Source organism: Danio aesculapii, chromosome 8 (genome assembly GCF_903798145.1).
Source record: "Danio aesculapii chromosome 8, fDanAes4.1, whole genome shotgun sequence".
Classification (NCBI taxonomy): domain Eukaryota; kingdom Metazoa; phylum Chordata; class Actinopteri; order Cypriniformes; family Danionidae; genus Danio; species Danio aesculapii.
In genome coordinates, this window is record NC_079442.1 from 42,053,361 (window position 1) to 42,065,618 (window position 12,258).

General features: G+C 32.9%; 1 protein-coding gene across 1 annotated transcript; it reads right to left on the reverse strand.

The window, feature by feature from the left end:
- Positions 1 to 868: 868 nt before the first annotated feature.
- Positions 869 to 12,258, reverse strand: fxn (frataxin). Its single transcript, XM_056464437.1, has 6 exons — positions 12,092 to 12,258; positions 11,405 to 11,461; positions 11,240 to 11,316; positions 9,831 to 9,951; positions 4,701 to 4,798; positions 869 to 3,206 (listed from the first exon to the last, which is right to left on the reverse strand). Exons 1-6 carry the CDS (start codon positions 12,200 to 12,202, stop codon positions 3,068 to 3,070), a joined length of 603 nt encoding a protein of 200 aa, XP_056320412.1. The 5' UTR covers positions 12,203 to 12,258; the 3' UTR covers positions 869 to 3,067.

Genomic DNA, 12,258 nt, shown 5'->3' on the forward strand with positions numbered 1-12,258 from the left:
GACATTATCGAGTTTTCTCTAGAAAAATAATGGCATATCACTGTTATCTTCTCTTAAAGAAAGAGCACATTATTATGCAGCCACAGAGGGGGGCCCAAACCTTTCTATAAAACAGTATATTATAATAAAAAAAATAAGTAAATAAGACAATATAAAATAAAAAAATGTGAATGTATAACAAATCAGATTTTATTACCTTTTAGTCATTATAAAATGTATAATATATATTAAAAAATCCTTGAACTAAAAATCTAATCAAACTTATTAAAACCATAATATAGATAACATGTTAATAATAATAATAATAATAATAATAATAATAAGTAAACTTAAAAAAAACGTACCATATTACACACTGAATATTAGCATTAGAATTACAAAATAATATTAGAATGAAAATAAAATATAATATAAATATATCAAACATAATATTAAAATAATAGTATGATTTATGAATATAAAATATAATATATTAAATATAATATAAAAATAGCTTTAGTATGATTCATGGTTTTGGTTTAAGAAAACTTAAATTATATACGTTTAATATATTAAAAAGCAATTAAATTATTAAAATACACAATGTTTGTTCATTATTAAACTAGTATTAAAAGTGTTATCTATTAGTGTTATCTATCTACTATTAAAAAGCAATTATTAATCTATTAATAATAAATATTTTATACGTTTAATATATTAAAAAGCAATTATTATTTAGAATACACAATGTTTGTTTATATTTAAAATATTATTATTATTAGAAGTGTTATCTTGTTATTAAAAAGCAATTATTAATATATTAATAATATATATTTTAAACGTTTATTATATTTAAAAAAATTTACTTAAACCATGTGTACAATGGAAATAAAATGACATTCTAATTTATTTACCATTACATTTACATATGCATCAATGGACAAAAACATCAGATGTGCCATTGTCTCCATCACATGCAACCCGAATTAAGACATCAAATGATTCATTTCAGTACAATCCATCTCAAATTTCAACATCTGCACAGACAACGTGTCAACTTAATATTGCGATATATGGACTATTACTTTAAGAGGCGTCTGAGGCGTAATGATCGACTATGATGCATTAATGACATGGCTTTAACAAAAGGGTGGGTTGCTGATATATTAGGCTGGTATTTTTACATCATGTGAGGGTGGCAGCAGTAAAGCTCTGAGGAATTTAACCAGAGAGCCGATGCCATTATTTACAGATAATTCTTAAATAAAGTCCAGAGGCTTTTAGAGGAAGAACTTCTCCATCTGTCCGTCATAATCCACTCCTTTTCTAGTTCAGGGGTGCATAAATACAGCTTCCAAAAAAATACAATCTGTGCCCATTTGTCTTATTCGGCTGCTTTAAGAGCCATTAAATGTGATCTCTTTAATCTGGTTTTAATCTAACCAGGTTCATTCACAGGGATTTGACCATGAGAGCACTTTTCTGCTGTCCTGAGTGCATTTAAAGCTCAGAATTGTGCACAAGTTTGATGCAGACAAATAAACTACTGTTTATCCGAGGTCTACGCTTTGTTTTTTTTACCTCTTTGGCCAATTTGTAGGTCAAGCTTACACTCAAGAAATTATTTTTGCTTTTTGTTCAAATAACTTATTTAAAATGAGCTGAAACACAATTCTTGACTTTTTTTTGAGACAACTCAGTTGTTTTATGTGTAATCTACTTAAATTTGTATAAACTATAAAGTTAACTTAATCGATTTGTGTTGGGACAATATGACGGAATTGTCTAGAACTGCATAGGTCTCAAACTCAATTCATGGAGGGCCGCAGCTCTGCACAGTTTTGCTCCAGCCCTAATCCGACAAACCTGATCCAGCTAATCAAGGTGTTCAAGACAACTCTACTGGATCAGCTGTGTTAGAATAGGGTTGCAGCCAAACTGTGCAGAGCTGTGGCCCTCCAGGAATTGAGTTTGAGACCTATGGCATACACTGTAAAAAATGCATGGTTCCACATATTTCATTCAGGTTGTCCCAACACAAATCGATTAATTTAACTTAATTGAATTGATTAATTTAAGTGAATCGAACATGAAACAGTTAAGTTGTCCCAAAAAAGTTTACATGTATACTGAAACACTGTAAAAAGTGATTAGGTACTTAAAGCGAGTAAACCAATTGCCTTAAAAGCAACAAGTTGACTTTACAAAAATAATTTAAATAAACCATATGTAACTTGGAACTGTTAGGTTGAATTAATTTTTATAATTATGCAAAGTGTACTCACTTTGTCAAAAAATAACAATAAACAAGTCACTTTTTTTCAATACACCTTCAATATATTTGTTTTTTTCCCAGCTTTTCTGTATCTAGCGAAATTACATACAATAACTAAAATAAATCTGCTCTTTCAGACTCCAGCATATCTTCTAAATTCAGTACAGACTATAATTGTAGATTTTATAAGCTTAATGAAGCACCAAATATGCAATATTGTAATAATTACAGTAATTATTTTAAAACATACATGCTGAAATAGTCTGACACCGTAAAAAGGAAATAGCTGACTTTAAAAAGCGAGTACAATTAGCATAATAACAACATAACAGTTCCAAGTTACAATGGGTTTACTGACATTATGTTTGTAAAGACAACCTGTTGTTTTTAAGGCATTTGGTTTACTCACTTTAAGTAACTAATCACTTTTTACAGTGAATGATTCTGTAAATTGTTGATGTGAAAATAAAAAATATATTGATTAAATTGTCCTAAATAACCTCAAGAATTGTGCACTCCTTTTTTTCATTTTAAAGAAGTAGCTTGTTCACTCAAAAAAGGATTTTTGCTGTTTGTTCAAGTTTGACAAAAAAATCAAATAAATCAAACCTACTATTTATCCAATCTAAAAATCCAGTCTAAACTTTGTTTGGTGTTTTTTATAGATCCTCATGAAAGAAACGGCATACAAATATAATGTCCAATAAATTTCCTGAGCACTAAATATACACTAACATGCTCACCAAGGAAATCCCAAGAATAAACAGGTGTGGAAAGGATCAATAGCAGTGTCTGTTCTTCACATTGTCCTCATCATGAATGGATGAGATGCGACAGGTCTATATTTGTTTTGAAGATGATAGACAACTCTTTGGAGAGCAGACTATGCAATGGCACTGCGTCGTGTGTGTAAACCCATCGCTCGCCCGTCCAATCATAACGCTTCGGCCCACTGAGAAAAGAAACATTCAGAAAGAAGCGGAATACTGAATATATCAAACTGCTTAAATTAAATGCAAGAACTAGCATTAGCATTGCCATTCAGCTAAAGACACTAATGCCATGTTTTTGAAATTTAAGATGCATTTTGCACAAGACAAAGTGCCATTTACACCTGGGATTTAAATCTCTTTTGACCACTTTTATGATACGGGAGGATCTATAGATTGGTGTATGTATTTTTTTCTGATTTTCCATTTAATATTGTGAAATAATAAGCTTGCACAATTAAAACATTGTACAGTTAAAAAAAAAAAAAAAAAAAAAAACTTAAACACTTCACTTGTTTTTGAAAATATTCTTATTTTACAATATCCCTAGAGTTAAACAGTTGAGTTTTACTATTTTTAATCCATTCAGCTGATCTGGCAAGAGCACTTTTAGCTTAGTTTAGCATAGTATAGATCATTAGCATAGACTTTCAATCAATTTCTTATTTAAAGCTCTTTGATAGTTATCATGTGTACTAAACCAATGGAAAATACATTCATTCATTCATTTTAAACCAATGAACCGCCAACTATTCTAGAATATGTTTAACGCAGCAGATGCCCTTTCAGCTGCAACCCAATACTGGGAAACATCCATACACTCTCGCACTCGTACACTACAGTTTATTTATTTTATCCAATTCACCTATAGCCCATGTCTTTGGTTTTTTGGGGAAACCTGGAGGAAACCCAAGGAAAAACGGGGAGAACATACAAACTCCACACAGAAATATCAACTGGCCCAGCCAGGATTCGAAGCAGCGACCTTGTTGTTGTGAGGCGACAGTGGTAACCACTAAGCCACCGTGCTGCCCCCAACAGAAAATAGGGCTGACTTAATTCTGACACGTCTCCATGGTTACAGGACTGTCAGGCACTGCATAACATCATTGTGCCTGCTGCAGCAGCAAGTTCCTTGATTATTACACTGGAATGAGAGTATAGTACCAAGTCATATCGGACTAAAAAATAGCAACTGACTGTAGTATTGGAAACCTAGTAACCAACAGTAAACAGTGCAATATTAAAGCTAATGGGTTTAATGTATTTTCTGCAAATGCGTTTCTATCACCCATTATTCGCATTTACCCATTTTGAACAAGTACAAAAGCACCTCAAGTGTTAAAACTCGCTTCAAAATTTGGCATTTTAATCACTTGTTTCTCATGAAACACTTTAAAATGAGCATTAACCCAAGGTAATGGAAAGCCAGCTTATAAAATGAAAGTAGTGGACAACTGAGGCAGATTAAAACCCTTGGTGTAAATGGAAAACTGTAAATGCATTAATATATTTTCTTTTCAATATTTTCAAAATGCATTTCAATGCCAGGTGTAACACGGCAAATAATGTACAAAGCATATTAGCAAGAAATTTCAATGGTCAATATGTCCTACACAAAAACATGTAAACAGAGTTAAGCATAACATAAAAACTTCATTAAACGACTGTCTAACCTTGTTGGCGATGAGAGCCATATCTGTCGGTTGGGGGTCTGCTTGTTGATAACGTATGTCCCATGGTCTGAGCCCACTTTCACTGTCAGCACTCCACTCTGTTAAGAAATTTACACACATGTAATCGTAGGAGACACTCAGTCTGTGGATCTAACATTGAAACAGTGCCACTGACAGGCAGAATACCCAGAGTTTCTTTTTTATAATTAAATATCATAATAGATTAAGTCTTTGTGGGAGTGATTCATTGGATCATTCATTCAAGGTAGCATGAACGAGTTATTGAATCACTCACTCAACTGCTTTGTTCAAAAACAGATTCATCTCAGGCTTTGTTTAGAACTATTTGTCATTGGCAAATCAGAAGAAAAACAGACTGTATTGTGTAGAAAACCTAATTTAGTCCCAACTTGGTTGTTAAACTGTTGTATAAAATCAATATTACATTTCCAATCACAAGTGAGCACTGACTATTGAAAAATTAGTGCTTTGGTTTATGTGATATTACTTAGGGGAGACGGAAAGTATTCAGACCCCCTTAGACTTTTTACTCTTTGTTATGTTGCAGCCATTTGCTAAAATCATTTACGTATTTTTTCCTCATTGTACACAGCACCCCGTATTGACAGAAAAAGATATAACTTTTTAACTCTTTTTAACTTTTAACTGCTCAGGACCTCAGACTTCCAACAAGACAATGACCCTAAGCACACGGAGTAGTAGCTTCACAACAACTCTGTGACTGTTCTAGAGTGGCCCAGCCAGATCCCTGACTTAAACCCAATGGAGCATCTCTAAAAAAACCTAAAAATTGCTGTTCACCAAGGTTTACCATCCAACCTGACAGAACTGGAGAAGATCTGCAAGAAGGAATGGCAGAGGATCCACAAATACAGGTGTGAAAAGCATCTTTCCCAAAAAGTCTCATGACTGTATTAGATCAAAAGGCTGCTTCTACTAAATACTGAGCAAAGAGTCTGAAATACTTTTTTAATAAATCTGCAAAAATATCCACAATGCTGTCTTTTTCTGTCAATATGGGGTGCTGTGTGCACATTAATGAGGGAAAAAATGAACTTAAATGATTTTAGCAAATGGCTGCAATAATACAAAGAGTGAAAAATTGAAGGAGTCTGGATACTTTCCGCACCCACTGCATATATTATATGTATTTATTTATTTATATATTTTAATACAATATACAGTTAACCCTTATTTAACCACATCATGCAAATATGAAACCTTATATTTATCTATACAGGTATATTTTTCACTTAACTTTTTTGTTATTATATTTAAATCTAATTGTATTGTAACGCATTTCATCCCACTGTGAAAGCTTTTTTGACTCTCAAGAATTTTTATTTATTTATTTTTTTTACAAATTGAGTGACGTACTTGATAATGTCAAATTGCTTAATCTTTAAACCCACAATTATAAAACATCACAGATGACAAATAGCACTCACCACGAATATGAAAAATCCTTAACAAAGATGATTTATATACAGTAAATATACCATACACATTTACTTGTAGGACTTTGGCCACAGATATGCTAATGTCAGGTTAAAATATCAAGTGCAACACTATTTTCAGTTTTCAAATTATTATGGATTATTTGTAGCACAATCCTATAATTTAAAACTGCCTATTTCAGTTCTTTTGAATGGAAGTTTCTCAAACTGGAAGAGCAAGCCATTATTTGAGACACAATACTAGTCCCTCCTCAAAAAAAATCCAAATCATCAAATGATACATCGTAAACTATTACATAGACTCTATTTATCTCTTTTAAAATGATTTTATATGCATTTATCACCTTCCCCAGATTGTAATTTATTTTTAATTATTATTATTGGGAATGTCCTTAATTTTTTTGGTCTCAGCTGGCTCATACTCCAGTATGCTTTAATTTTTTTCTAAATGATTTTTCTAACATGTCACTCTCAATGCAACAAAAGACCGTACATTTAGCTGCCTTCACAGCTGCTAAGAAAATTTTGGTCTGTTGCTGGATCCCTCCTCATATTATGAGTAGACGTCAATGGTGCTTATCTTTGCTGGACATTATTTGTATGGAATTTTCAACAGCCCGCACACATGGAGCTCAGTCATAAACTGTTAAGTCCTGGATTATAGTTTTTGATATTGTCAAATCTTACCTAACTTCTGCTCTTTATTTGGCTTAGCATTATTCTTGTTTTTTTTTCAACAGCAATCTTTTACCTTCTGTTATTATAGAACAAGTCTACCTGGGTGGGGGGGGTGTTGATTCGGGGTTGTTTTACGATACAGTCCTATGCTGTATGCTTTTTATATTAAACAAAAACTGAAATAATAAAAAGAATTGTTCACAAAAAGAAACAGAACTAGTCGTGTGGAAAAAGGTGGATGGAGAGGAGTAAAAACTGGGCTCTCTGACAAAAGTAGCTGACAAGAGGCTCACCGGCTGACATTTATCCAGCCAGAGGAGAGCGAGGAGTGTGAATGACCAATCAATCTGTCGGCAGGGACTGCTGGCCACCCGCCAGATGCCTAATGGAACCAGTGCATAGACTTAATCTTTCACTGGCACGGGTAAGATATTTGCAAATCAAAAATATTTGTATGAAGTCAGAATTATTAACCCTCCTGAATGATCAGCCCTCTGTATAATCTTGGTTTAACGGAATGAAGATTTTATTTCAACAAAATTTCTAAACATAACAGTTTTAATAACTTTTTTTTGTTGTTGAATCTAAAGGCTTAACTAGGTTAATTAGGCAAGTCACTGTATAACAGTGGTTTGTTTTGTGGATAATCGAAAACAAGTATTGCGCAAGGGGGCTAATAATAAAGACCCTAAAATGGTTTTAGAAAATTCAAAACTGCTTTTATTCTAGCTGAAATAAAACAAATAAGACTTTCTCCAGAAAAAAAATATAGGAATTACTGTGGAATAATTCCTTGTTCTGTTAAACATTATATGGGAAATATTCGAAAAAGATTAAAATATTCACAGGAGGGTTAATCATTTTGCCTTTAACCATATACGCACACACACACACATACAAATAAATGTGTGAGTGTGCATATGTGTGAATGTGCATGTGTGTGAGTGAAATGATTGAAAGTGGCATTAGTTAAGCCTTACAATACATGCTAAAAGCTCTGGGTGTTTGTAGCCTTCATAAATCCTGCAGGAGATGTGCATTTTTCTCTGCAACAAAGTTCTTGCACAAATAGATTTTTTGCGGTGAAGTCGTGCAGGAGCACTCAACAACAATAACACGCAAACAGGGCTCTCTTCCTATAAAAGAAGAAAAGATCCCATCATAAATGTTTTAAGAGCCGTTTTCACCTTAGAGAGCAACAATATAATTGCAATGTTCCACAAAAAGCTCGGGGATATGAAGGTTAGACAAATGGGTTACACGATATATGACGCATCATGTAACTTCAAATAAAAACAAGAATCATTTTTAACTTTTGTAATTTATTTATTCATTAATTTTCGTTTCGGCTTTACCTTTACCCTTTATTAATCTAACCCCTCACTGGGAAACACCCATACACACTCATTCACACACATACACCAAGACCAATTTAGCTTACCAATTTACTTATAAGCGCATGTCTTTGGACTTGTGGGGGAGACCGGAGCACCTGGAGGAAACCCACGCCAACACGGGGAGAACAAAATTCTATCTCCAAAATGCAAACTCCAAATAGAAATGCCATCTGACCCAGCCGAGGCTCGAACTAGCGACCTTCTTGCTGTGAAGCGATTGTGCTACCCACTGCGCCACTCAACATTTGTAATGATTTAATATCATTTAAATAAAAAATAATAATAATAGATTAAATAAATGAATTCCATATAAAATAATTAAAATGTTTACGTTTGTAAAGGCATTGGGCTAATCGCATATCAGGAAATCACATAGTAAATTTGACAGAATTTACAACCAAAACTAAAGCCATTGAGTAAACTCAAACTTTTTCTTATGAAGGGCCAAAAACCAAACTTGATTGAGGGTGGTGGGCCGAAGATAAAGATACTGAACTGTATTACATTAAAGTTAATTTCCTAATTTAATCATTTTAATATTTTTTTTAATGTAATTAAATAAAAAAACTTACTCATATTAATAATTATGTATGTATGCATGTATGTGTGTGTGTGTATATATATATATATATATATATATATATATATATATATATATATATATATATATATATATATAATTTTTTTTTCTTTTTTTTTTTTTATATATATATAATGTATTTCTTACAATAAAACCATAAACAATCCAATTTACAACATAACGGAGTTCAATGCTGAATACTCTAGTCAAGCTGCACCTGGCTTTGCCTTGATTTTGCTCGTTGATGTCTTGTGCATTGTACTCTATCTGTCGAGTGACCGTATTTACATTTTTAAAAATCTGATTATTTTACAACATTTAATTTCAATTAGTTTTTTTTTTGTATTTTGTAGCTTAACAATTAAACAAAAGGTTATGGTAAATTAGAAATGATGATCTCTCCTGAAGGCATTCTCCCTCTTTTCTCAGATGGGGTGGTGAGCCAAATCAAAGGTTATCATGGGCTAACTTTGGCCCACTGGCCCTACTTTGGGCATGTCTGGTGTAAAATAAGGAAACCATTCATTCATTCATTCACCTTCGGCTTAGTCTCTATTTCAGAGGTCACCACAGCGGAATGAACTGCCAATATGGAAACCCTCAAAAATTTTTTAAAGTTAAACTTGTTATTAGGATGACTCTACAGATGTTGACTGCAACTGCAAAAAGTAAAAATGTAATTCATACAGGCTCGAAACAACACAAAAGGTAAATTATAACAAAATTATTATTTTGGAATGAACCAACAACCCCCTTATTTTTATTCTATATGACAGTATTATTATATTTAACAAAATAATCATCTAAATAAACAACTTAAATGCCCATAATTCAAATATATTTCAGACTTCAAATTTTTATGGATTGAAAACATTTCAATTTTTAAACCAATATTGACCCCTACTGGACATCAAGGCAAAACAGACTTTTAGACTTTTTACAAGCATTACTGGCATTTAATTTGCAAGGATGTGATAATAAGAAGACATGTACTTACAGAAAAAACGACGTCATAGTCCAGTCCAGTGAAGTTTTTATCTGTGAGATCTTCAAAATAATCTGCTAATGCATCCAGCGTCTCTTCTGCAAGTCTCTCATATTCGGCCTCTGATATTTCTCTATACAAAACAATCATAGCATTAATTAAGAAAATGTCAGTAGTATTGTGATAATAATGGGGAAAACTAAGAGGTTTTCCTAATAGCTGCTTGTATTAAAATATAGCATTATAATGATGTCTGTCTCAAAAATACTTTGAGCTACTTGTATGTCTGTCTGTCTGTCTGTCTATAATGAAAGTTTTAAATAACATCCTTCACCAAACATAATGATAAATCTCAAATCAGTATATTAACTGCAAAATAAAAGTACAGTGAATTTCACAAATATTGTGCCATGAGAGCCAATGATTAGAGGGTATCTGTAGAATTTGATATTTTAATACTCTTGATGACCAAATAATCCCTTAATTGTCACCTTCCCAATTTTTCAGTATTTATTTAATAAAAAGAAATGGTCAGCAACTGAACTTCACAAACTATGCATTTCATATGCATGTTCAATTCTGAACGCAAAAGGTGTGCTGACAGTTAAGGGTTGAAGAAAATGCTATGATGGTTTATATATGAAATAATAATACATATTGTGTAAATGTAAATATATAGGAAGCACAAAATGATTTGTATTGGCAACACGTCTAAGTTTGAATACTAGGAAATACTAAGAAAGATTACTGACAGATATTTGATCTTGTTTTCCACACTTATACTCTTGCATTTTGCATCTTCTCAAGTTAAATCAAGTTTAATTTAGAGGATTGAAGGATTTAGATATACCTTTTGGAAAACAAAAAAAATATTGGGCAAGGTATTATCTGTTGTAGTTTCTTATGCTACAAATTTCTGCTCTAATTTAAGACCTTTATATAGCCTTAAAGGCAACACGGTGGCACAGTGGGTAGTGCTGTTGCCTAACAGCAAGAGGGTCTCTGGTTCGAGCCCTGGTTGGGTCAGTTGGATTTTCTGTGTGGAGTTTGTATGTTCTCCCCGTGTTCGGGTGGGTTTCCTCTGAGTGCTCCGGTTTCACCCACAGTCCAAAGACATGTGCTGTAGGTGAATTGGGTAAGCTAAATTGTCCGTAGTGTATGTGTGTATGTCCTGGTCCTCCAAGGTTGGGTTGAGCGTTTTGCTAACAAATCACCTCATAAAAACTACATGTTACGAAATGCAAACATTGTGCGGCTAAATATCAACTTCAATATAAATGGCCCTGGGAGTAAGTAAATACTGTAATATACAGCCTTTATTGGTAAAAAAAAGTGAATTACAGTATTTTAAAACCCAGAGAAATCCTGCATTATAATTATCACATGTGTAAACTTGATCAAATTCAGTGAACTAAATTTACCTGAGGTGAAGTGCCTTTTCTTCTCCAAGCGGAGCGCTTAAATGAAGGTCTCTTTTGTTTAGAGTCCTATCAAAGCACTTTAAAATATTCAAACATCAAATCATTTATACATTTTAGACTCACTTTTGAAATTTAAAACGAAACAAATTGCTTTGTGCTCATTACCTGTGTATGTCTTCCACATATATTGGCTGAAGAAACACTCCTACCACCACTTATTGACTAAAATCACAGGTCGAAACAAAACAGACTGTTGTTTTTATGAGCAAATAAAAATCAATACATGTCATATATCCTGAATAAAGCATATTCAGCAGTTCAGCAGTTTATTAAGTATATTGACAAGAGCTGGACAACAGGCATAGTAGTAAAGTTGGTTTTATATTCGTACATTCGATCATTTATATTGTTTACTATGCTAATTTGATTATTCGGTCTGAAATCGCATGAAAGTATGACTTCAAAACAACATTAGCACTATTTACCTGACTGTGTATTTAATTTATGTTGTACTTGATAGTCATTGGCTGCTAATATGATTTACCTATTTTGAATTTGCAGACAATACTTTTCTGAAATTATATTATAATGGAGAAAGTCTGAATGTGTGAATACAGAACCAACTTTTACGTTACCTTGATGCAACAGGCAAGGTTTTAGTATTAATACAACAAGTAAACAAAGCTACCAAGTAAAAATGTTCATCGTAATATAATCGATTTGACTCTCTGAAATAGTAATAAAAAAGACATTCACGACACTAACGTTATTTGATTAAAAGCGATGTGTAGGCAAAGACTGACAATACATTCATGCTAACCAGTCAGAGATGTTTGTTTTAACTTCACCTACTTCAAGTCCACTGCTCATTGTTGACAGTCTGGAGATTTGCTGGTAACATTTCCATCTGGAGCTCAAGCTCAGTTGATACAGACGACAACATTTAATAGTTAACCTTGACATGACTACAGAAAGGATGCAAGTGTCCGGCTAGTCTGACTGCATGCGCGCGCGTTGAC